The 26,993-nt window shown below is 39.2% G+C and overlaps 1 protein-coding gene across 1 annotated transcript in view; it reads left to right on the top strand.

The window, feature by feature from the left end:
- ccdc18 (coiled-coil domain containing 18) overlaps positions 1–24,659 on the top strand; it is a 45,725-nt gene extending 21,066 nt beyond the window's left edge. Inside the window, exons 16-28 of the mRNA XM_079819156.1 lie at positions 533–649; positions 753–920; positions 5,394–5,536; positions 6,889–7,052; positions 7,419–7,632; positions 9,545–9,644; positions 9,721–9,837; positions 9,924–9,992; positions 15,966–16,106; positions 19,506–19,643; positions 19,730–19,942; positions 20,663–21,143; positions 24,260–24,659. Coding sequence (XP_079675282.1) covers positions 533–649; positions 753–920; positions 5,394–5,536; positions 6,889–7,052; positions 7,419–7,632; positions 9,545–9,644; positions 9,721–9,837; positions 9,924–9,992; positions 15,966–16,106; positions 19,506–19,643; positions 19,730–19,942; positions 20,663–21,143; positions 24,260–24,267 — 2,073 coding nt within the window. The 3' untranslated portion in view covers positions 24,268–24,659. The remainder of the gene's footprint in view (positions 1–532; positions 650–752; positions 921–5,393; positions 5,537–6,888; positions 7,053–7,418; positions 7,633–9,544; positions 9,645–9,720; positions 9,838–9,923; positions 9,993–15,965; positions 16,107–19,505; positions 19,644–19,729; positions 19,943–20,662; positions 21,144–24,259) is intronic.
- The last annotated feature ends 2,334 nt before the right edge of the window (positions 24,660–26,993 follow it).

Genomic DNA, 26,993 nt, shown 5'->3' with positions numbered 1-26,993 from the left:
ACAGAACACAACAGGGCGTTTGTTGTCACATTGCTTTGTCTAAAGCAGTTTTAGACTTGAAGGCCCCATTGTCTAACAATATATTCAAAGATATTTTATTTAGCCCTGTGGCTGCCTTGGATGTTTGACCATCAGTCTAAAGCAATTAATACACACTTGACAAGGTTCCATTTGTTAACGTGAGTTTACTACATTAGTTGTTATTACAATGGAAAATGCTTCTAAAGCATTTATTAACCTTAATGTCAATTTCAATGTTCACTAATACATTAACATTTAAATTATGTATTAAATTTTTTATAATGCTATAGTTAATTTTAACTAATGGGGCCTTGTAAAGTTTTACCCCAGTTTCTGGTGTGAACTAATCATTGTGTCTTCAATGAAGGCTAAATGCTGCCACTAAGTGGCAAGAAAATGCAGCTATTAAGGAGGATTTTATAGGACAAAAACTCATTATAATGAGATTTGTTGCTTTATTGTGTCAGACTTGGGTTGGACACTGTGGTCATTTCTGTCTTGATCTTTCCAGGTGAGGAGCCTGCAGACAGAACTGTCCTCCTGTAAAGAGGAGCTGAATCATTACCTCCAGCAGATGGAGGAGGTGAAGAAACATCACGAGAGACATCTGGAGCTGAAAAGCAGTGAGGTCAGTCCTTGAAGCTGGGTACTTCCTCTTCCTGGACCTTATTTGAATGACAGTAAGTGACACGTGTTGGTTAATGTATCACTAAGTGTTGTATGTTTATCAGTTGTCACAGCTGCAGGAAGATCTGAGGAGGAAATGTGTGGCCTATCAGAGCTCCAGTGAGGAGAACCTGCAGCTGCAGCACTCCATGCAGAACCAGCACACCATGCTGCAGGAGAGCACGTCACGCATCGCACAGCTGGAGGAGAGCCAGAGTCAGCTGCAGAGCCAGGTACACACATGGAAAACGGGGAAATACCAGGGAATTTGAAAACTGTGTTTTAAAATGTTTTCAAGCCTGGAAAATTTATGGAAAGTAATTAAAGTCCTCATGACATGGCTCGATGCTTTGACATGTTTCTGATTGAAACAAAAAGTCATAGTTGGACATATCTAAGGGTGTGTTCACACTTGTAGTTCGGTTCTCTTTGTTCTTTTGGTCCGGACTATGGATGTTTTAAAAAAAATGTTATAGCCAATTATCACTAATGATTGTAAAAGGCATAAAAATTAATTGGTTGAGAATGCTAACATACACTCTTCAACTTATCTTGATGAAGTTTTGCCATAGTATTCAATTGCTTTCGAATACACACAGATCAGGCATAACATTATGACAGGTAAAGTAAACAACACTGATTATATCTTTATCACGGCACCTGTTAGTGGGTGGGAAATATTAGGCAGCAAGTGAACATTTTGTCCTCAAAGTTGATGTGTTAGAAGCAGGGAAAATGGGAAAGTTTTAGGATTTGAGAGAGTTTGACAAGGGCCAATTTGTGATAGCTAGACGAATGGGTCAGAGCATCTCCAAAACTGCAGCTATTGTGGGGTGTTCCCGGTCGGCACTGGTCAGTGTCTATCAAAAGTGGTCCAAGGAAGGAACCATGGTCAACTGGCGACAGGATCATGGGAGGCCAATGCTCATTGATGCACGTGGGGAGCGAAGGCTGGCCTGTGTGTTCCGATCAAACAGACGAGCTACTGTAGCTCAAATTGCTCAAGAAGTTAATGCTGGTTCTGATTGAAAAGTGTCAGAATACACAGTGCATCGCAGTTTGTTGTGTATGGGGCTGCATAGACGCAGCAATGGACCACGGAGCAATGGACGAAGGAGGCCTGGTCTGATGAATCACGTTTTCTTTTACATTATGTGGATGGTCGGGATGTGCGTCGCTTACCTGGGACTATGGGAAGAAGGCAAGCTGGCAGAGGCAGTGTGATGCTTTGGGCAATGTTCTGCTGGAAAACCTTGGGTCCTGCCCTCCATATGGATGTTACTTTGACATGTACCACCTACCTATTATTATTGCAGACCATGTACACCCTTTCATGGAAACGGTATTCCCTGGTGGCTGTGGCCTCTTTCAGCAGGATAATGCGCCCTGCCACAAAGCAAAAATGGTTCAGGAATGGTTTGAGGAGCACAACAACGAGTTTGAGGTGTTGACTTGGCCTCCAAATTCCCCAGATCTCAATCCAATCGAGCATCTGTGAGATGTGCTGAACAAACAAGTCCGATCTATGGAGGCCCCACCTCGCAACTTACAGGACTTAAAGGATTTACTGCTAACATCTTGGTGCCAGATACCACAGCACACCTTCAGGGATCTAGTGGAGTCCATGCCTCGACGGGCCAGGGCTGTTTTGGCAACAAATGGGGACCAACACAATATAGCTGTATAGCTGTTTTCTTAGAACTGACTAACCCCAATGCGTCCCATATCAGGCTTTGGTCCAGTTCAGGTTTATTTTTCCTTTACAATTAAGCTTTGTGTAAGATTTGGGTCACATTGTTAGACTTCACATTTATCAAATATTTAGGTCAGACAGAATATAGCCTGACTAGCAGGCACTGTTTACTGTGAGAAACATGAAACTGTACCATCACTTCTGATTGGAGTAACTGATCAAACACTACATCAAATATAATGTTCACTTCTATCTGATCATTTTTGCATATTCAGGATCCAATGATCCTGATAGCTGTGATTTTGTCAAATGTTGTCCTTATTAATATCTGATCAATGAATAATGGAGTCATTCATGTGTGTGAAGATATGTATAGCTGTGCCTAAGGGTTGTTCTGCTCCAGCACAAAACATGCTTCTTTTCCATTTAAAAAACAGTTTGTACTCGACCTCCAAAGGAGTGATCGAACTTTAAAGTCAAAGTTGACCCCATTTCCTTTTTTTTTAAAGCACGCTTCTACCATTTTAAACTATTCCTTGGTGCATGTTACTACAAAGATTTGTTTGTCTGAACATTTAAAATCACATCAAATGTAATAATGAAGAAAAATATAATATAGCTCACAACTTTTATATACATAATATATAAATATATCTATATTGCATTAAAATATATAATATAAAAAATAATAATTAATAACTATTAATTATATCATTTGGTCTGGCTTCTTTCTGGTATGTAATGTCAACTCTTCATAATCGAATCAATTCTGAATGTAAAAAGTCAAGTTATGTCCTACTTTTTTTCCTTATTGAATATTGTTTCACTTCAAAATACGTCACTTTACAGAAGTGAAATTGCTCGCAAATGACTGATATTAAGGAGGCTTTAATATTTTAAGATCATGCATTATTGGGTCATTCCTCAATTGCGGTGGCAAACGAGACACGACATTTGTCAAACAAAATCATGTTTTATTTTTAAATAATAAAATGTATGCTATGTATTTCAACTTTGTTTAATATGCTTTATCCAGTAAAATTAAAGCTTAAGGACTATTATTTATTTATTTATTTAAAAATGTAAATCAAATGCTGGTGCCACAACCACTTATGTCTGTGGTGGTGTGTCAGTATTTAAAGTACATTTCTGGTTTGTTCCAAAATGACTAAGAATATGCAACTTTAAGGAATAATTAAGCAAAATAATTTCATGAATTCAGTTGAACTGCTTTATTAAAATGACAGTTTTTAAAATAAAAGTGCTTAATTTTTTTTATCTTGGCCCCTATTTCCATCAAGGGAGAATATATATGTTTTAATAAATAAACCAAAGAAAACTATAAATATAAATAAAAGACATGAAAAATGGTCTTTGGTACCTTTTATAGTGTCTTCTAAAAGTTTAAAAACACTTTAAGGTCTCAACTTTAAATTAAAAGATTAAATGGCTCTGAAAGAAAGAAATTTCAGATACTTTTTGACCATAGACTTAATATAACACCAAAGACTTACAACAAGGTCCAGATCTCTACGCTCTATGTCCTTAAGAAAATTCAATTAGAAAAAAAATGTAATAGAAAAATAGAACATTTCTGGTCATTAGGGCTGTGCGATATTGAAGAAAAATGCGATATCCTTGTTAAATAATGCGATATTCGATATGCGATACGATATTGCTTTAAGTGTGTAAAATCTATTTCTTTCTCCAACTGAAATCTTTCACTTAAAGCATAACTGACTGTGTTTACATGAATACTCATCAAGACAGCCATTTTAACATAACTGTGTGTATTTGACAGTTCGAGTGTGTAACAAGACACAAAAAAAAAGAACAGCTTGTGCCCACATTTCGGTGTGTGTGTCAGACAGCAGACAGCACGAGACTGCAAGGAGTTGTTTTTTTTGCAAGTTATTGCGTTTAATAACTCCTTTTTGACGTCAAGCAAGTCACATAAGTAACAGGTGTGTGCCCGGTCTATTCTCTGCTATATGCGTCGACCTAAAACGTTCACTTTTCACAATGTTGAAGTAGCCTATTAAAATCATTCAGATATTGCGTACCCTTGCGTTATGCATATTGCGATATGTACATTTGCGATATTACAGCCCTACTGGTCAAATATTTTCTGTGCAGTTACTACAGAGTTATGTGGTGTTACCACATTATGAAAGACGGTAACACCACAGACAAATGTGCACAAATCAAGACTTTTCTAAAATGGAGACTGCCATCATGATGGTTTCAACGTCTTGGGACATTTTAGAAACATTAATAAAACTGTATTTATTAATATTTAGAGTAAAAATTGGTAAGTTATCAGGGTAACACCACAGACATATGAAATTGTCAGAAATTTAGCAAAGTGTATCAAAATGAATGAGCGTTTCAACTGACCATGTAACCCTTGATCAACCACCACCTGCAATGACCTTTACACACAGCATAGTCCAAATGCAATTCCCTCTTTTATTAAATGAGCAACATTCATTACTTTAACAGTAACACCACTGACATCTTAAAATATAACAAAATGTTTATTATTTTAAATTGTACTTGTTAAATTAAATCTAAATCACACTGTATCTATTTTATTTATTTTGAAATTCTTATATTTTTACAGTTACAGCCACCTCTTTCAGGTATGGCAGGAACATGCAGATTTTGTTACACGTGAAATCTCTCAAACACACATTTAAAAAAAAAAAAATAATTATAACAGTGTACACATTTTCTTCACCCTACAGAATATAAATATGCAAACATTTTATAATTTATTGGTTTTTAAAGTTTAACTTTTGCCTATTTATGTAACCCTATTATGATGCACTTCCCCACTACAAATGCTGTTCTGTCTGTGCAAACCCAGAACTGTTACCCAGGTACAGGCCATGGCTTAGTTAACTAGAGGTCAACTGAAATTAGAAAAGAGCAAGAACAGGTTACACAAACTGCCTGAAAGAGTCATCTCATCTCTGCAGATAGTGGGATAACATCTCCTGATCGCCCACAGGTGTCCCAGTTGGAACAAGATTTGGAGAAAGAACGCACTGCCTTGTCTCAAGCTCTGAGGAGAAGGGAGAGAGAGGTGGAGGAGGTCACCCAGGAGGTGCAGAAGAAGGACCGACAGGCTGCAGAGCTTTCTGGCTCCATAACGTGAGACCACCTGCCAATTCAGTTACTTAATTTACTTGTTATTTTTTAGGGAATGTTTCTTCATCACTCATTTATGTATAATTAGACAATAATTAGCTGGTTGTGTTTTTTTTGTGCGCTGGTACTTTGACTGGTACTTTGATTTAGGCCTGTCATGGCAGCTGACTCCCAAAGATTTTTTATTTATTTTTGGTGTGCTGGTTTGTTCGCAGCAGTCCTGAATTGGTTTCCAGGGGTGTTTTTACCTTTTATACATGCAGTTTTTTAGATGTTTTCATTATTCTTTGTCAAATTCTTAAATTAATCAAGAAATTTAGTTAGAACAATAAGACACTATAGGCTGTTACCAATAAAATGAAAATAGTATCAACACAATCCATTTTGTACTGCATAAGTGGCTCAGAAGCTGAAGTGCCATTTAAGATATATTAATACTCAGAGGTGGCATGAATGCATTTACACTGCAATTGCATAAAAGATATGAGATTAAAAAAATTCACACACAAACAAAACTTTTAAAAAAAACAAACAAGATCATATTTGTTATCATGCTGATATTAGGGAAAACGGCACTCTTTCTCATGTGATACTGCTCAAATATGTCATATAAAAGACAAAATCACATACTTTTTTGTGGGCATTTTAACTGCATTCTAATAGTGATGGAGTTTGACATGTATATGTCAGCTGCACACATCAGCTAAATAATTACAATATAACTACTAATTGATTTAATTGTTCAGCCCTATGTTTATGTCCTGTAAAAGTTGGTGATACAACAATAATATCCTGATGTGCAAGAACACCCAAGAAATTACTAGAAAATTTGTTGACTTCATTTTGCCTTATTTGTAACACTGAACAAAAGTCAAGGTAATGATAACCTTTGAGAACTTTATCCAATCCAGCGACACCTACTTTCTTAGAAATGCTGATAGTTAAAGACAGAGTGATTCAAATCCTATACAGGCATGTCATCTGAGAATACATCCAGAGACATTCTAAATAGGATATTGCTTTTTCTAGGCACCACAGAAGTAGGACATGTGTCTTGTCCTGAGGGTGTCCCCTGACATGATCTTATGACTGCTCTGTGGCTTCAGAGCTTTTGTGTCCATAGCCACTCCTGCTGCTCTCCTCCTCTATATATACTGCTAACCGTGAATTGACTTCACTGAGGAAGAAAGCCCTTCACATATTGGCTGTTCACATAGGAGCCAAAACTAGACCACTAGGATTTGCAATGCTTGGTTTTCTGTCCTTTTTAAGGTCAGGTATGCCCTGACAGCATTTGGACAATGGTAAAAGCACTGAGGAAAAAATAGTAATGTTAAGCTATGTGTGTTTTTCAGGCAGCTGAGTTCAGAGATGAGCAAGTGTCGAGTGGAGCTGTCAGACATGGAGCTGGAGCTGTTGCGTCTGAGGAGAGACAGCAACACGAAAGCCTCTCAGCTCAATCAGATGGAGGAGACGCTCAAGGAGACCAAAGGCCTGCTGGATAAGAAGAGCGAAATGGGTATGCAGCTCCAATGCCCAACAACAAATAATGGGCATAAACTTTTATGCTCGAGTTGGGTGGCTTTTATCTGCGCCTTTGCAAAAGTGACCTATTACTTTTGTAGGGTCCATATGACCATTATTTCAGTCAGATTTTTTGGCTTGCAATTCAAGAATTGTCAATAGATCCTCGATGGACACCTGGGGGTTTGCAGACTTCACTTTGAGAAATGATCTCCCAAAGTTTGTTGGTTTGAACCCCACAAGGGGGAATCCATAAATCTATTGTATTCTCTTCTGTTTTATTCTTTTCTATACAACACTGAGGAAGATGACCAGAATAACAGTTGAATAATTGGCTTATATTTTCTTGCCTGTGTCCCAGTTATGGACCTTGAAGAGAAGCTCCACCGCAGTGAGATGGACAGGAGGAACTCGCTGCAGCAGGCACAGTTGATGGAAGGTCAGTTGCAGGAGGTGCGTGGAGAGCTGGCAGACACCCTGGACCACCTGCAGGAGCTGAGAGACGTGCTACAGCGGACACAGCTGACGTCAGACCAGAGGCAAGCAGCCATTGATAAACTGGCTGCTGAGCTTAGGTGAGCTGCTCCACCTCTTCGCTCAGACTGCTCGAAAATCACTGGGATACAGAGCACCTCTGAGGTTTCTTACACCCCTACTCGTGTTTGGCTGAGGACAACCAAAATTGAGCGTTTTCTGTTTTTTGCTCAAATGCCTTTGAAATAGATTTTTATGGATCTCTAAAGGCCTCAAAACACCATTTTTTAAATCACCTTCGTACCACTTTGTGCATATAATTTATATATGGGTTGCAAGAAATGTCCTTGTAAATACCTGCTGCTGGTTACATTCGGTTTTGGTGGCTTTTCTTTCATTCTTCCTGATGGACATTAACGCTGGATCTGTATCAGCAGAGACGCATGAAATCATTCCAGTTTCCTTATATTTCCTAAACCCAATTTCCAACACTTCATAAATAAGTTTATATGTGTAAATATAGTGTATGCACTTTGAATAGGAAAATACAAACCACATGATGCTGCTCTGATTTATTAATTGTCTAAATCTATTATTTTAATTGTAAATTATAACAATGCTCAATTGCTCATATTTACATTTGAATTGTTTTTGTTTTTAGTAATCAGTGTTAATGTATTATAATGTGACAAACATAATTGTTTTTTTTTTTAGTCTTTGTACATTTTATTTTTATGTGAATATTTGTACACATTTTTATATACACTGCCATACAAAATGTTTGGGGTCAATGAGATTTAAATTTTTTTAATCCTGAAAAACATTTATCATGGTTTCCACAAAAATATTAAGCAGTTCAACTGTTTTCAACATTGATAATAATCAGAAATGTTTATTGAGCGTGCAAATCATCTCATAATGATTTCTGAAGGATCGTGTGACACTGAAGACTGGAGTCATGATGCTGAAAATTCAACTTTGTCATCACAGGAATAAATTATATTTCAAAATATATTGAAATGGAACTTGTATAGAAGAATATTTTACAAGATAACTATTTTTTAATGAAATAAATGCAGCCTTGTGAGCATGAGAGACATCTGTCAAAAACATAATCGTACTGACCCCAACATTTTGAACGGTAATCTACATGACGTATGTAACATACATTTTTGCTCATGCTTTTTTTTGTTTTGCTGATGACTGCATATGTCTCAAGCACTTGTTCCGTTATTCAGAATGATATCAGTTTTAGAATGATCACTGATAAGGTTTTCCATATATTTATGATCATAACAAACACGTACATTCACAACTCGACCCCACCCCCAGAATATTCAGTCAAACCATAGAAGGAAAACCAGTAGTGACTCTGAATTTGTCATCATAAATATATTAATGTTGTTGAAAGGCGCCACAGTTACCCGACCTTCACCTCATCTACTTAGACAAAATCTTTATTCTTTAATAATAAAACTTTATACATCATCATCACATTAAATATCCACACAACTTTAACCATACATGATTCTCTATGTTCATGTATTTTTTTGTCACATGTTTGTGGACAGTATTGTGCTAAGTTTCCCATGTTACGCAATGGACTGAAAACAGAACTAAACGTGTACTCAGTCACACTGTAAATTCTGATAACATCAGCAGTGGGTTGTGGTGTCTGTGACTTTTGGCTTGTTAAAAGGGTTGAAAAATAAATTTTAGTATTTTTTGTACCTCAGAACAAATTAAAATCTTCATGGACATGTTGCACATCTATAACAAGTTAAAAAGCAATTGATTAAAATGACCGTTTTCAAACAGATTTGTCAAATAATCTTCCCATCAGCCATTAGTCAAATGAACAGTAAGTCCTGTCGGGCCAGGCATGATGCTCATCAGATACTTGCAGTTATAGTTATAGTCTTTGCATATGGGATAGGAAATGTATTTTAACTTTAAAAAATCATAATGCAAAAAATAAATAATCAGTTTCTCCATGATTGGATGTGTTTCCAGAGAGAGTCAGAGGGAGCTGGAAGAGAGGAACCATGAGGTGCTGGATCTGGACACTGCTCTGAAAGAGAGACAGGGGGAGCTACAGCAGAGAGCACAGCTGGTACCAAACACAAACATGAGCATAATCTCTCTTACAGCCATGTCTCCTCTCTACTAAAGCACTGTTTTCTCTTCAGTTGGGGCAGCTGGATGTGGCCATTAAGGAGCACAAGCTGGAAATGGAGAAGAAGGGGGAGTATTTACAGGAAGCTCTGGAGAAGAGCCAGAATGAGTTAAGGGAGAAAGACCAGCAGGTGAGTCATTGAGAGTGAACACTGATAGGTTTATTAATGGATAAAAATGAAAATAAAATGGAAAAAAATCGCTGCTCTCTGGACAGATGCAGTTCCTGACGGAGAGGATGGAGATGCTGAAATCACAGCTGCAGGTTAAGGAGGACATTGAGAGGGTACGACACATGCTTAATGTGAACTGTAGGGAGGATAGAAGTGCTAAATCTTACAAATCCTGTCCGGGTCATTTTTCATCCCAAAATCTGAACGTTTCGTTTTGCTTGGTCTTAAAAACATTGAGGTTTATTTTAGGATGATTAAAGCATTGGATTTGATCCAAGTGAAAAAAATTGCACCTCCATCCCCAATTTTCATTACTGTAATGCAAAACTCATGATAAAATAATCGTACATTTAAAGAAATAGTGATATATTTTGTAGTGTTCTGACTTTTAATTTATGCTTATTTAAATACAATCTTTCTACTACAATAATATTTATTGTATTACAGTTAAACAAATGCTATTACAGTATGACAATGGCAATATGAGAATTACAAAAAAAATGTCCAGATGCATAATGCATGAAGCTCCTTAATGATGATCATTCTGGGGGGAAATATGCTTAATTGTCAATACATTTGTTACCATGCAAGCAATTTAATATTATAATTAAAAAAAAAAAACATTTCCTTTATGCTAGATATATTTTCTTATTTTATAATAATTTTATTTTTTTTAGGTTTTTTATTGTAGAGTGAAATGTTTTGGTTCAGCCATTTTATTTATTTATTCCTTCTTGAATGAAAGTGAAAGGATATAGCAGTTTTTTTTGTTTCTTTCACAGGGGCACATCAGCAATAATCCAATTAAATTTGTTTAACCATATCATATAAAGAACACGATGTACACACATTTTAGCTGCTTTCCCATCCTCCCCCTGCCCACCTTCCTCAGCATCCAAAATTAAATTACAAAGGCCAAGAAGTTGTTATACAATGGCTGAGACATATTAAAGGGTTAGTTCACCCAAAAATGAAATTTCTTCCATTAATGACTCACCCCAATGTTGTTCCACACCCGTAAGACCTCGGTTCATCCTCGGAACACAGTTTAAGAGGCTTTCAGTCCTTTGAATGTAAGTGTAAGCACACTTTGCTGTCCACGTCCAGAAAGGTTATGAAAACATCATCAAAGTAGTCCATATGTGACATCATTTGATTGGTTAGACTCTTTTGAAGCGTCGACAATACATTTTGGTCCAAAAATAACAAAAACTAAGACTTTATTAAGCATTGTCTTCTCTTCCGGTTTAGTTTGAATCCGCGTTCACGCGCCACAGTGACGCTGCTGACGTAAGACGCTGTGACGTGTTATCTGGTGCGATAGCAGGGGTGCGATAGCAGATACCCGATAACACGTCACAGCGTCTTACGTCAGCAGCGTCACTGTGGCGAGTGAACGCGGATTCAAACTAAACCGGAAGAGAAGACAATGCTTAATAAAGTCTTAGTTTTTGTTGTTTTTGGACCAAAATGTATTGTCGACGCTTCAAAAGAGTCTAACTAATCAAATGATGTCACATATGGACTACTTTGATGATGTTTTCATTACCTTTCTGGACGTGGACAGCAAAGTGTGCTTACACTTACATTCAAAGGACTGAAAGCCCTCGGACTAAATCTAAAATATCTTAAACTGTGTTCCGAGGATGAACGGAGGTCTTACGGGTGTGGAACAACATTGGGGTGAGTCATTAATGGAAGAAATTTCATTTTTGGGTGAACTAACCCTTTAACATATTTTCATCACATTACATTTTCATCATCTTACAAAGTTTATTGTAGCAATGTGTGTGCTCAGCTTTTCCTGTTGTTTAATACATTTGGCCAAACTCTTCTGTTATTTAAGATAAAGTGCTATGCACAGGCTGTATTGGCTATGACTAGACGGCAAATACCATACTAAGACTCTCTCTACTCCTCAGATACATAAACATTAACCTTTACAAACTTTGTTTTTTTTGTGTTTTGTTTTTTGAGTAAAGAAAATGTAGTAAAATGCAGGAAACCAGTTCTTTATTTGCCCTTGCACTGCAAACAAGTAGAGACAAGTAAAGTCTCCAAAATGTGTGTAGCACTTCATTCATGATTGAGGCGTGTGGAGCTACTGTATGAGGTTTGCCGACAGTTTGAGGATCATCATCATCATCATCATTTCTCTTCATCCCCTATGGGACATAAGGCTTCAATGAGCACTCTCCATTGTATTCGGTCCCTGGCAGCATGTTGGGCCTCTCCCCATGACAGGTTCATCCGTTCCAGCTCTTGTGTCACAGTTCTGCGCCAGGTGGTTTTGGGTCTCCCTGGTTTTCTTTTACCAGGTGGTGTCCATCTTAGGGCAACTTTAGTGATGCAGTCCTGCTCCATCCTTAACACGTGTCCTAGCCATCTCAAGCGTCTGTGTGTAATCTCCTTGGTGATACTCCAGCTTCCCGTTTTCTTGTACAATTCATTGTTGGAGATGTTATTAGGCCAAAAAATCTTGCATATTCGTCGGAGGCATCCCCAGCCTTGCTTTAATATCTTTAGATGCGCCACTGTCCTTACTGATAAGACTGCCCAGATAGGTGAAATCTTCCACAAACTCAAGTGGTTCCTCATTAACAAGGATGGGTGCTTTGGGGGTAGAGTTGACACACATCACTTGTGTTTTGGAGGTGTTAATACTGAGCCCAACTTGTCTGGCAAAGTTGTTCAGCCTATCAGTTTTAGCCTGCATGTTGTACTGGTTGGTTGATAGGAGAGCAAGATCGTCAGCAAAGTCAAGATCTTCCAGCTGGGAGAACAGAGTCCACTGGATGCCTCTGGGTCTGTCTGCTATGGTGTTGGTTGTGATCCAGTCTATGGCGATCAGGAAGAGAATAGGGGAGATGATGCACCCTTGTCTCACCCCGGACTGCACAGGAAACCACTCAGAGAGGGGATTTCCTATAATGACACTACACTTAAAATGTTCATAGAATGCTTTTATGATTGAGATGATCTTTGATGGTATTCCATAGGAGTGCAGTATCTTCCAGAGGGTGTGTCGATGGACACTGTCGAAAGCCTTCTTGAAGTCCACAAAGTTGATGTAGAGTGGTGTATTCCATTCCAAGCACTGCTCTATGATGTTACGCAAAGAAAATATCTGGTCCATACATCCTCTTCCCTTCCTGAATCCTGCTTGCTCCTGTCTAATCCTGGTGTCAATGGCTGTCTCAATGCGATTGAGAAGGATTCTGCAGAACACCTTACTTGGAATAGACAGAAGAGTAATTCCACGCCAGTTGTCACAGTTCTTAATGTTGCCTTTCTTGGGGACTTTGACAATGAGGCCTTTTGACCAATCTTCAGGGATGGTGTTACTGTTCCAGATGTTTTGGAATAGATCTGTCAGCACTCTTGTTGAGGTTAGAATGTCAACCTTAAGCATTTCGGCATGAATAGCATCAATGCCACTTGCCTTGCCACTTTTCAAGGTTTGGATGGCAGCTTTAACTTCAGCAGAATCAGGGGGGTTGGTGTTGATTTCCAGGATATCCTCTGTTGTTATGATGTTGGCTGGTTGTTCAGGCTCAGGGAGGTTGAGTACTTCCTGGAAGTGTTGAACCCATCTGGCTGCTTGTTCACTCTCTGATGTACAGATGTTGCCATTCTTATCCCTAACATGGGTAGTTTGGTTTGTGCATCTGCCGCAGAGTCGCTTTGTGATTTTGTACACTGTGCCCAGATTTCCATGGGCTGCAGCTTTCTCGGCTTCACTTGCTAGGTGTTTAACAAAGACCCTTTTGTCTTTTCTAGCACTCCTCTTCACCTCTCTGTCCTTGTTTGTATAGGAAATCTTAGTTTTCTCGAGGAGTCGTTGGGACTTGGTGTTCAGCATCTTTGCCTTCAGCTGTTTCCTCTCTTCGATTTTCAGCCAAGTGTTAGTGGTTATCCATTCTTTGGCCCCTTTCTGTTTGAAGCCCAGGACTTTTTGTGCTGTTTCAGAGTATATGGTTTTGATAGCATTCCATTTGCTGTTTATGAGGTTTATGGTGGTGGATTCTTCTTCCATTTCAGAGGAAGCCTCTAGCATGCTGAAGCGGTTTCTGAGTTCCAACACAAACTCCTTGTTTTTCTTTGGGTACTGGAGTTTTACAATGTCCAGTTTTTTCTGCCAGTGACTTTGTGGGATTAACTTCTTCAACTTGAGTTTAATGGTGGCAGCGATTAGGTAGTGGTCACTATAGGCATCTGCACCCCGGTAGGTTCTAACATCTTGTAGTGACCTGCGCCATTTACCGTTAATGATGATGTGGTCGATTTGGTTGAAGGTCCTACCATCAGGTGACTGCCATGTGAGCTTATGGATGTTTTTGTGTGGGAAGACGGTGCCGCTGATGACCAGGTTGTTACTCATGCAGAAATCAACAAGGCGTTCACCATTGTTGTTTCTGTCGCCGCATCCATGTCTACCCATTACTCTCTCATTGTTGAAGTTATTGGTTCCGACTTTGGCATTCATGTCACCAGTTAGGAGAAGAACGTCATGTTGGGGTACTTTGGAAACCGCCATTTGCAGTTGTTCATACCAGTCTTTTTTGACCTCCTCCTCAGCCTCGTTGGTTGGTGCATAGCACTGTAAGATGGTGAGTTTACAGAACTTTGAGTTGAGGCGTATTCGGATCAGTCTTTCACTTACTGGTTCCCACTCTAGCAGGGTTTTGGCCTTCTCCTTGGAGATTAGAATGGCTACACCATGTGTATGGGTGTTCTCGTGGCCAGAATGGAGGATAACAGACCCTTCGTGCAAGACTTGACGTCCGGAGCCGATCCAGTGACTCTCACTTATTCCCAAGATGTGCAGGTGGTACCTTTTCATCTCACTGAGGACTTGTGCTGTCTTGGTGGTCTCCCACATGGTACGGACGTTCCATGTTCCAATGCGGATCTTGGTTTTAGGTCCTAGTAGGCCCTCTTTCGCACTCCTGACTTCCCTTCGGATTTCATCAGGGGTGTTCATACTGCCATCCAAAGAGTTTGGGTGACCAGGGTCTACTATGGGCCTGATGTAAGTAGTACTGTTCATTGAAGTTTCAGTAACAGTAGGTTTTTTACAGGGTGGCATTGTTAGCGCCACGCCCAACCCCCAACCTGGAGGGCCAGATGCTGCCTTTCGTCTCACTCCTCACCCAAGACCAGTCTGGTATGGTTAAACCTGCCAGGAGCCATAGGCTCCCTCCAGCACAGCTCTCAGGATCATAGAAGCACGCAAGCCTCTCCACCACGACAAGGTTGCGGCACATGGAGAAGAGTTTGAGGATCGCTGGAGTTTTATTCAAGTTCTTGTATAAAGTTTAGGCCAAAAAAAAGTTATTAACCATTGTTTTTTCTCCTAATCAAATCGTTTTCGGAATGGCAATGTTACAGAAGGAACACATGAACAGAAACCTAAAATTCTGAATTTGCTTGGAGTGAACTTATTTTTTTTTTATTTGTTGTTTTTTTAAGCCCAGATAAAAGCATAAATATCATTCAGTGGAGTGAGATGAATCATACGTGACGTCAGACATCAGACGAAGTGTATAAAAAGAACACCTTTTTTATAGAAGTCTTTTAGTTGGCCCTTAATACTGTGTTATTCTCTCAAATGCAATACAGTTGTGCCATTTTAAGACCATTTGACCTTTAGTATCACAAACTTTGTGACACAAAGTTTCCTAAGGGAGATTAAACCCACTGAATGAAAACCTGTATGGAGTGCAGCCCAACTGAGCCACACTAGTATGTGGAGGGGGAAATGTGAATAATGAAACGTTAAATAAACAGAAGTAACAGTGTTACAACATTAAACTATTGCTATACAGAAATTAAATGCTTGTGTAACACTGATCTTTTTAGAGTTGAGTAACATTGTTAGTTATTTCATATTATTTTATCATGGTGGCCATGTCATTCTGACACAATAGTTTTATCAATCCTAGATCTAATACCTTTTTTTCCCCCTAAAAGTAATCTAATGTATGCAAACTCAGTGTTTACTATATGATCTAAAGAGCACTAAAAGTTTAATGAATAATACTTGAAATGTCTCAACTCTGTATTATTTATATTGTGTGTATCAGGGTGCTCTGGAGCATGGCCAGCAGCTGCGTGTGTATCGCGAGCAGCTCCAGAAGACGGTGCAGGAGTTACAGGCGGCACAGTCACGCTGTGACTCTCTGAACGGACAGATAGATGAAGTCACCCAGCAAGCACGTCATAAGGTGAAACATTTGCAGCTTTAAACTCATTTCAAGTTAATTTCAATTCAGATGTGACCATATGGTTTTCCAATTGAATGGAACTGTAATTTTGACAGATTCAGGACAATTTCTAATTTCAGTACCTGTCGTGTGCAATTTAGCATTGATGGAACGACAGCACGATCAGTCAATTGCACTTTCTGACGTTATATGCTTTTTCACCTTTCACTGTTTTTGTCATTTGTTGTTGCGTTTACATGCAAATTCTAAATTTGATTATGCCTGATAAGTAGGGATGTAACGATTCAATTTTTCACGATACGATTTTCTCACGATTTTTTATAACAAAATGAGATTTAAGTGTCCTTTTATTTCTCAGACAAAATTCTGCATATTTCTTTGTAAAATTTGAATATATAGTTTCTGTCAAATAATAACCCATTTGAAATTTTAAAACAAATCCTCAAAAAGTCCCTTCAAGGAGATCTTCCAATGGTGTTTTCTTTGGAAGAGGTTGTTTCAGCTTCTTCACCCTCGTCCTGCTCTGAGGTAGCCTGACAAGCCAGACCCACATCAAGATGTTGGGTCTGGGAACTCACCATTGACAGGGCTCAATCCGAGGGGCGGGACAAACGGCTGTCTTTCAAATTCCCTCTGCACGCAATAGGATAGTGCTACAACCAACCAGAGAGAAACTTGAATTGGAGCTTCAGCTAGTTGATGGATTAAACTTTCGCCGTATCCGGTCGGCAAAACTCTGAACACATCTTCCTTTCTTAAGAATGACTTCAGTGCCATTCTTTGTTCTTTTCTCAAAGAAAAGCTTAACTCAGTCTTCCAGAGTCGCGGCCAAAGCCGATTCGAAAGACCGCCATTCGCCAGCTTCTTTGTTTACGAGTAGCACGCGGAACCGCCGCAACTCTGCCATAGATGTGCCGTCATTATGTTAAGCCCGCCCACTGACTCTACACACGATGTGATTGGCCTGACCAGAGTTTGGTTTTTCCAGCTCGCAGGTCTACCGAGAGTTGCTAGACTACACTCGCGGCAAATTAGATTTGCTGCCGCTAGGGTGCGTCTAGATTTCTAGGCTAGCACTGAGGAACAGCAGAAATAAAAAGACAACAGTGACAGTGGATTCACATTGTTATAAAGGCAAGAATTTAATTATAATTTGTATCATTACACTTGCAAGACTCCGAAAACCAGAACGCATTAAGATAAATATGCCATAATAATCACCAATTTATTGGGGGGAAAAATCCATGTACACATTTAGAGAAAGAGATGGTAAAATAAATACAACACCTGGTTCTGCAACGGAAAAGATTTCTCCTTCAGTCTGTGGAACACATCCTCACGCTGCTCTTTTTTTCTTGATGAGGAAGAGCCTAGAATTAATTTAATACGGCAGAAAACAGCCTTTTACACGCATACGGAGGTGACTGGAGCCTCTCGCTGTGGTGATTATGAGTCTTCGGAAAGTCAAAATGCCGCCACAGCGGCCACACCTCCGAAACTATGCACTTGCCGTCGCCATGCTTCTGTTTAATGGCGCGTGCACACGGGTGCAACTTGCGCGCCAACTTGCATATGAATGAACTGAAAACATTTGCTTATTTCACTCTTCTTTGTGCCAGTGTGCACGCACAGTCCATAATGCTATCTACAACTTACTTGTTGCTATTGTGCCTGCAAAGCAAGACTGTTTAAAATGTGCATCACAATTCGTATTAACATCTCAACCGACTTGAATCATCGCACATTTTTATCGATTTTCAACCGGCTACGACTAAATCGCTACATCCCTACTGATAAGCCAATAATGCATGTAGACCTGTTAGCCTTTTCTTTAAATCGGTGGCTTTAGAATTAACTGATCAAAAGAGCTAGATTTTTGCCCATTACCTTAATTTCGGTCTGCATGTAAACACCTTAACCTGCATTTCATCTTATTGAAGTGTGCATCTGTAAAATGTAACAGGAATGCATCCTTACTGCAAATTTAAAGGTGCTTTTTCTAAGATTTAAAGCTTTTCTAATATTAAAGCTGGTCCTAAAGCTCTTCCCTGATCATAACCCTTCTTTTCCCAGTGATATTGCTCAGAGATTTTCTCCTTTGTATTGTATCTCTCTTTCAACAGTCTTTCTTCAAATCTCCCTCTTGCACACTCACAGCTTTGCAGCTATAACAGCTTCCACTCTTCTGGGAAGGCTTTCCACAAGGTTTAGGAGTGTGTTTATGGGAATTTTTGACTATTCTTCTAGAAGCGCATTTGTGAGGTCAGGCACTGATGTTGGACTAGAAGGCCTGGCTCACAGTCTCCGCTCGAATTCATCCCAAAGGTGTTCTATCGGGTTGAGGTCAGACCAGACCTCTGTGCAGACCAGTCAAGTTCCTTCACACCAAACTCGCTCATCCATGTCTTTATGGACCTTGCTTTGTGCACTGGTTCGCAGTCATGTTGGACCATCCCCAAACTGTTCCCACAAAGTTGGGAGCATGAAATTGAAAAGCAACCCCACACCATAATCCCCCCTCCACCAAATTTTACACTTAGCACAATGCAGTCAGGCAAGTACCATTCTCCTGGCAAGTGCCAAACTAAGACTCGTTCATCGGATTGCCAGACAGAGAAGTGTGATTCGTCACTCCAGCGAACACGTCTCCACTGCTCTAGAGTCCAGTGGCGGCATACTTTACACCGCTGCATCCGACGCTTTGCATTGCACTTGGTAATGTATGGCTTGGATGCAGCTGCCTGGCCATGAAAACCCATTCCATGAAGCTCTCTATGCACTGTTCTTGAGCTAATCTGAAGGCCACACAAAGTTTGGAGGTCTGTAGCTATTGACTCTGCAGAAAGTTGGTGACTTCTGCGCACTGTGCACCTCAGCATGCGCTGACCCCGCTCTGTGATTTTACGTGACTTATCACTTCGTGGCTGAGTTACTGTTGTTCCCAATTGCTTCCACTTTGTTATAATACCACTAACAGTTGACCGTGGAATATTTAGTAGTGAGGAAATTTCACAAATAGACTTATTGCACAGGTGGCAACCTAACACCGTATCATGCTTGAATTCACTGAGCTCGTAAGAGCGACCCATTCCTTCACAAATGTTTGTAGAAGCAGTCTGCATGCCTAGGTGCTTGATTTTATACACCCGTGGCCATGAAAGTGATTGGAACACTGAATTCAATGATTGATTTGGAGGGGTGTCCCAATACTTTTGGCAATATAGTGTAGCTGTGTATTTGGCAGTTTGTGGATTGGCGACACACAAGTCTGAAAAAGTACATTGTTTAGATGAGCAGATTAGTAAAGTGAAAGTTCCCTTTTCGTGAGAAATCTCTCAGATTCTTGAGTTCTCTCAGGGGCTCAGTGTTTCTTAACCCGCTTGTTTTTGGTTTTTGTAGGAGAGTGAAGTTACTCAGCTGAGAGACGAAATTACTGTGATGGAGAAGCGCTCTACACAGGCTGAGGTCAGACTCCAGGTCACCATTACTGCCCTGCAGCAGGAGCTTGAGCAGCAGAGAGAAGAGCATCACAAAGAGGTTCAGAAAAACAGAAAGTTTGTTTTCATTCTCATAGGACAGTTGAGCTGGTTTGCTGGGCCTGACCCTCTCTCTTTGCCTCACAGCTTTCTGATCTGCAGCAGACGCGTGGGCAGCTGCTGAAGGTGTCGGATCAGATCTCCAGCAGCTTGCGAAACTCTCAGGAGCAGCTGAGCCAGCGGCTGCAACAGGCCCGAGACCAGCTCGAAGAGGCCAGATCTACCTCCGCTCGCCTACACGCCGAGCTTCACAGCAAAGAACAGCTCCTGCAGAGTGCTAATGAGAACCTGCTCATCAAGGTACATGACTCACTGTATGGTGTTTACAAAACCTCCACAGACAGCAATTCATATTACGTCCATATCACAGGCTGATGGCAGGGAAATATACTGGATCAATGGCCATTCTCAAATCAAACATTGTACCTGTAAATACAATTAATTTCAATAGTTGCATTGTGAGGAAAGTATATGTACAAGCAACAGTAGGGCTGCACAACTTGGATAAAAAAAAAATGGAATTTCAATTTTTAGAGATGCACCGAAATGAAAAATCTAGGCCGAAATCCGAAAATTCAGGATGCACTGGGCCGAAAACCAAAGACGAAAATAAATTAATAATCAATCAATTAACTAAGCATATTTAATAATCAACACTCAAATAGCTAAAACTGAGTTGTACAAACATTTAAATTACACTTAAGGCAGTTTTTATATCAACTTTTTAATAACAGAATTGTTGGTGAAAATATAAACATTTAAATGACAATAAACTGTAATAGAACAAGAGTTAAAAAACAGAATTTGTATCTACTATCTATGTCTACTGTTTATTTTTTTCTCCCCCCAGCCCCCTTTTTATAATTTATAATTTTATATTAATGTAAAACATTTCCAAAAAACATTAATAAAAAAGTTACAAAAAACAAAAACAGGTAGGCGTCCCACTAAGTTTGAAACGGAGCTATGTATAACTTTCAGTAACTATTCTTGTAATCTCCTATACTGTGTTTATTTTAGGAGTCTGAGATCACCCGTCTTCAGGCCAAGCTCTCAAGCTTCGAAAGGGCCACAGAACTACACAATATCACACTTCGCCACAAACCCAGCACCCCTCCCCCTCTCTCTCCTCCTCTCAAAGACTCTATTCTTCACGGCTCCCCGTCCCCCTCTCACAAAAACTCTTCAGCACGTTCCAGCCTCTCCTCCTGGCACAACACCTTCTCTGACACCTCTCTGGAGCTTTCAGACAGTTTGAAAGCCAGTGTGCAGGCTGCACTGCTGCCGCCCCCCTCCCCGCACCAGGCCTGGCAGGGTCTAAGCACCCATGAGGCCACCTCCACTACAGACATGTCCTTTAATCCACTCACGTACATGGTGGACCAAGAGGAAGCAGAGGAACCGGACCTAGAGTCTCTGTCAGGTATGCTGAGGTTTGTTAACCAGACTCTGGCCCTTCAAGAGCAACAATCCCTCTGTGACACCAGCATCCACAATACAGGCAAGTCACGTAACTGCATATAAGCATGTGGATTTTTTCATTTGTATTAACTTATACTTAAAGGGGCATTGTGTAAATATTAGCGTCATCGCGCTCCGAGGTTGTGAATTGCAACCGCTCACCCCTCCCTTTCGAAGCACATAGAGAAGCTTTGGTGGCCAACACAGGACATAGATGTTGTCGTCGTCTGAGACAGCAGAGAGTAGCTAGCGCTCTGTAGAGCAGTTTGTCCATTTAAGGCTACTCTAGAAACATGGTGGCGCAAAATGGTGACTTCACTGTAAGGGGACCTGTGGTGTATGGAGATAGAAATGGCTCATTCTAAGGTAATAAAAACATAACGGTTCATTATGTAAGGTCTTTATACACCACTGAAAACATAGTTATGTATATTATATTGCATTTCTGTCAATAGATCCTCATAAATATTACACACTGCACTGAACTAAAGGGATAGTTCACCCAATAAAATTTATTTATTTTGCAGAAAAGATGTATATAAAAAATCATCTATAGAATGAAAATCAATGGGATCCAATGTTGTTTTGGACCCCATTGACTTTCATTATATAGAATAAATATACTGTGTTTATGTGAACTTGAGCACAATAAGATGTGAAAGATTACTTAGTTTAATACTCACAAGACACTCTTGTCTGACAGCCAGCTTTCTGTGCACGTGTCTGGGATGTGTGCGCTCAGAAAACCATATATCAGAAGTTTAGACTGATATGGCTTTAAAACGCATGCAGATAATACATTTTCATGATGATGAAGAAGTGCAATGTCATCAAACCCAAATAGATGTTTTGTTAATTTTTGGTAGAGTATCCAAGGCAAGAGCTATAAAGGCTTTTCTGGAAAAGTGGGGTGGGGAGCAGCAGCTCATTTGCTTTTAAAGATATACATTGAGGAGAACAAGTATTTAATACACTGCCGATTTTGCAGGTTTTCCTACTTACAAAGCATGTAGAGGTCTGTAATTTTTATCATAGGTACAGGATTTTTATCACCTGTGAGAGACGGAATCTAAAACAAAACTCCAGAAAATCACATTGAATGATTTTTAAATAATTAATTAGCATTTTATTGCATTACATAAGTATTTGATCACCTACCAACCAGTAAGAATTCCGGCTCTCACAGACCTGTTAGTTTTTCTTTAAGAAGCCCTCCTGTTCTCCACTCATTAACTGTATTAACTGCACCTGTTTGAACTTGTTACCTGTATAAAAGGCACCTGTCCACACACTCAATCAAACAGACTCCAACCTCTCCACAATGGCCAAGACCAGAGAGCTGTGTAAGGACATCAGGGATAAAATTGTAGACCTGCACAATGCTGGGATGGGCTACAGGACAATAGGCAAGCTTGGTGAGATGGCAACAACTGTTGGCGAAATTATTAGAAAATGTAAGAAGTTCAAGATGACGGTCAATCTCCCTCGGTCTGGGGCACCATCCAAGATCTCACCTCATGGGGCATCAATGATCATGAGGAAGGTGAGAGAACTACACGGCAGGACCTGGTCAATGACTTGAAGAGAGCTGGGACCACAGTCTCAAAGAAAACCATTAGTAACACACTACGCCGTCATGGATTAAAATCCTGCAGCGCACGCAAGGTCCCCCTGCTCAAGCCAGCCCATGTCCATGCCCGTCTAAAGTTTGCCAATGACCACCTGGAAGATCTAGAGGAGGAATGGGAGAAGGTCATGGGGTCTGATGAGACAAAAATAGAGCTTTTTGGTCTAAACTCCACTCGCTGTTTTTGGAGGAAGAAGAAGGATGAGTACTACCCCAAGAACACCATCCCAACCGTGAAGCATGGAGGTGGAAACATCATTCTTTGGGGATGCTTTTCTGCAAAGGGGACAGGACGACTGCACCGTATTGAGGGGAGGATCTGTATCTTCCCTCAGTAAGAACATTGAAGATGGGTCGTGGCTGGGTCTTCCAGCATGACAACGAGCTGAAACACACAGCCAGAGCAACTAAGGAGTGGCTCCGTAAGAAGCATCTCAAGGTCCTGGAGTGGTCTAGCCAGTCTCCAGACCTGAACCCAATAGAAAGTCTTTGGCGCTGAAAGTCCATATTGCCCAGCGACAGCCCCCAAACCTGAAGGATCTGGAGAAGGTCTGTATGGAGGAGTGGGCCAAAATCCCTGCTGCAGTGTGTGCAAACCTGGTCAAGAACTACAGGAAACGTATGATCTCTTTAATTGCAAAGAAAGGTTTCTGTACCAAATATTAAGTTCTGCTTTTCTGATGTATCAAATACTTATGTCATGCATTAAAATGCAAATTAATTACTTTAAAATCATACAATGTGATTTTCTGGATTTTAGATTCTGTCACTCGCAGTTGAAGTGTACCTTTGATTAAAATTACAGACTTCTACATGCTTTGTAAGTGGGCAAACCTGCAAAATCGGCAGTGTATCAAATACTTGTTCTCCCCACTGTACATGAAAACAGCATTTCCTTCCACTCAAAATGTTTTACAACATGGTATAATTAAATGATCTGTGCTGTATTTTGAGCTGAAACTTCACATATACATTCAGGGGGACATCTGAGACTTATAGGTCCCCTTCAAATACTTAAATGTAATATTATAATAAGATATTTTCCAAGAATTTATACTGTCCCCCTGAGCAAGATTATGCGTCGTATACAGTTTCTGCTAATAATCCCAGATATATGTTCATATTTAATATTTCCATAATTACAGTAACCTATTATTGGCTTAGTTACCTGTGTGTTTTGGCAGTGTGCAGTAGGCACACCCATCTTATCCTGCGTGAATTACCATAAGCAATCGGGTTCACATCCACAGTGACAATTCACAGACATGAAAACTAATATTGACAGAATAAGTCGTGGCTTTTCACTTTACACCTACCTTTGACTAGGTGTAAGATTTAGTCTCAGACGTGTGTTCTGTCTTAATGGTGCATCTGGTAATAATTCTACGCAGGACATTTTACATCAGTTGGTGCAATCGGCCGGTGTCCGTGCACAACACCTTAGCATCATTGTGGCGGATTTTGCATGAGCAAGCACCACTAATTAGATATTTAACTTTTTTTTCATTAATCTTTTACTTTTCCTACAGGAAAGTAATGAGGTGGCCGCTCTACTGCATCTGTCCTTACAGGAGAACAGACCAGCAAATCATTCTCCTGAATTCTTTACAGAACAACTGCATAAACGTCCAAAACATGTGGATTTATTTTGCCCTGAGCTAATAGATGATCCTTTTTTTGTATGAAGCTTAGATGTTCCATTAACCTCGTTTCAGATGTGGATCGTCTTTTGTTCAGCTAGAGCAGTTTGAACATGTCCGGTATCATGATCACGCCTGTCCCAACTCTGTACTTGAAATGTTCCTTCTGTGCTGTTTTTGTATTTAGCTAGATATATTTTTAGTGTTGCAAAGTTTTAGTTTTTATAATGCTAATTTATAATATTTCTAATGTGAATTATTGATTTATAATAAATGTTTAATAAGTCTTTGTCTTGTCTTTTCTTGTCCAATCTTTTCAATCTTCGACCAGAGTACTCTACAAGAGGAAGTGAGGCAGCGTTTAAATGAGCTCAACTGTGTTACAACACTCAGCCCTTTAATAATACATTTGTGTGTATATTTACATATGTGTGTACTCATGCACATATTTACACAGGGCCATTGTTTAATGATACAATAACCAGTAAGTGTGTAGTGCTGGAAATGGAGATGTATTTGTTGCTCAGATAAGGTCTGACAGGTCTTTTGTGTCTGTTTTTTGAACCAGCGAGCAGTCCGAGGGTCCAAGGTGTGTAATTTACCATCATTTTCGAAAGAAGTCAAGAACTAGATGAACAATGATGCTTGTAAATAAAACAGAACTTGCTAAACTAAAACCAGATCTCCCCAGAAGATATTGCAAATTTTGAATATGCAAAAAGCATGGTAAAAAAGTAGAACGTTAGCATTGCATCTCCGCTTCTGTTTTCTCTCATTTTGCAGGAGGAGACATTGGTTAGAATTGAAGAGGATGTGGTCAAAGACTGGTGATTTATAGCCGTGCACTCACACACGCTATGCTCTCTCATCTGGAAACCCCTCATACATTAGTTCATTTCTTTTACATCATATTTAATAATCTTGTGTATAAAGAATGTTATAGCATTATATAAACGTAAATGCCTGTAGAAGATGGATCTGAAAGACAGGAGAGAATTGGTTCCTCAAACGGTGTCTGCATAAAACATTGATCTTGTTGCATGTAACTTTTGAGAGTTCTGTGGTCTTTAGGGCAGAAACCACGCACTCATCTGCTCATTCTAAACGGCATCTGGTTTTTGGGCACGCGACTGGATGAAGTGCATGTTAATTGTATTGAATGTAACGTATGTAATAGGTTTTTACCAAATACAAGTTTACGGTGTCTCTGTTACATGTAGTTACTGTAGTAATTACTATAAATTGTGCATAATTACATGGAAATAATCCTAACCCTAGTACATAAGTACATGTAGTTCATTATTATTACACAGTATTTAAATGCATAATTACACCGTAACACGCACACCTTAAATTTTAGTGTAACCGTATATTTTAAAAAGCTGTACCTCCAGATAATTTAATATTAAAAACTAAGAGTACTTAGTTTTGATTTTGATTGGTTACACTTTATCTTAAGGTGTCCTTGTTACAGTGTAATTATACATTTACTGAGCAATATTAATTAACATGTGCTTGCTTTAGGATTTCTATTAGGAGTAGGTTAGTATGTAATTTATTTATTTTTTTTAGCATTTTTTTGCTGTTACTACAGTAACATTTAAGGACACTACAATAAAGGGTTAACAAAGTTTTACTTGAATTTTTAAATCATGTTTTAACAATTTTTTGTCGCATTGAACCACGGTCATTTTAATGTAAAATTTTAAGTTAATGTACTTTATATTGCAACTTCATCATTACAAATGTGCAATTACAAATATATTTAAAGGCACGACATACAAGTTCAATAGCAAGTATATTGTAGTTCATCATAAATGCTTGTCTACATTTAGCAATACACTTTAAAGATAATAGCATATAACGATGTACTCAAGTGGGTCAAAAAGCACTCGAAAGTTTAGCTGCATTTTATATAAATTTAAACAATATTTTAATTTAATCACAATTATCATGCAATTAAGTCTCTAAAAACATTATATTCAGTACACATTTAAGGATATTATCTTTTAAACAGTGTTGGGTGGTAACGCATAATGCGAGTTAGATAATCAGATTACTTTTTTGAGTAACTAGTTACAAATATCTGAGTTACTTTTTCAAATAAGTAATGCAAGTTACATTGTTTTTTCCCATTTATTGACCTACATTGCCTTTCCTTCAGCCTGAGGCTTATTTATTTTACTTTTGGTGTTTAAGGGCCTTTATATTTGCCAAAAATAGAACTTTTGTTTAGTTTTTTGTTATTAAAATGCAAACAAACAAGTCCAGGTGAGAAAAGGTAATGCAAAAGTAATGTATCAGCTAACTGAATTAGTTACTTTTTTAGCGAGTAATGCAATATTGTATCGGATTACTTTTAAAAGTAACTTTCCCCAACACTGCTTTTAAAGTTTATTATTTTCATTATTTTCACTTTTTAAAAGCATGCCAACTTCTTCATAAGAGTGTGTTTGAGGATGTGGGCCATAAATGATTAAACATACCTACTCTGTACATCAGAAAAAGGATGTAGAAAAGTTGACTTTCCAAACAAAGCTGTGCTCCACGTGCTTTATCATCTTGTACACTTCCTCCTAACTTTTCCTTTTTTTCAAACAGACCTGACAGCCTTTGCACTAAC

Source organism: Gobio gobio, assembly GCF_949357685.1.
Source record: "Gobio gobio genome assembly, chromosome: 6".
Taxonomy (NCBI): domain Eukaryota; kingdom Metazoa; phylum Chordata; class Actinopteri; order Cypriniformes; family Gobionidae; genus Gobio; species Gobio gobio.
Note: the sequence above shows the minus strand (reverse complement) of the source record. Positions and strands in the feature narration are given on the sequence as shown.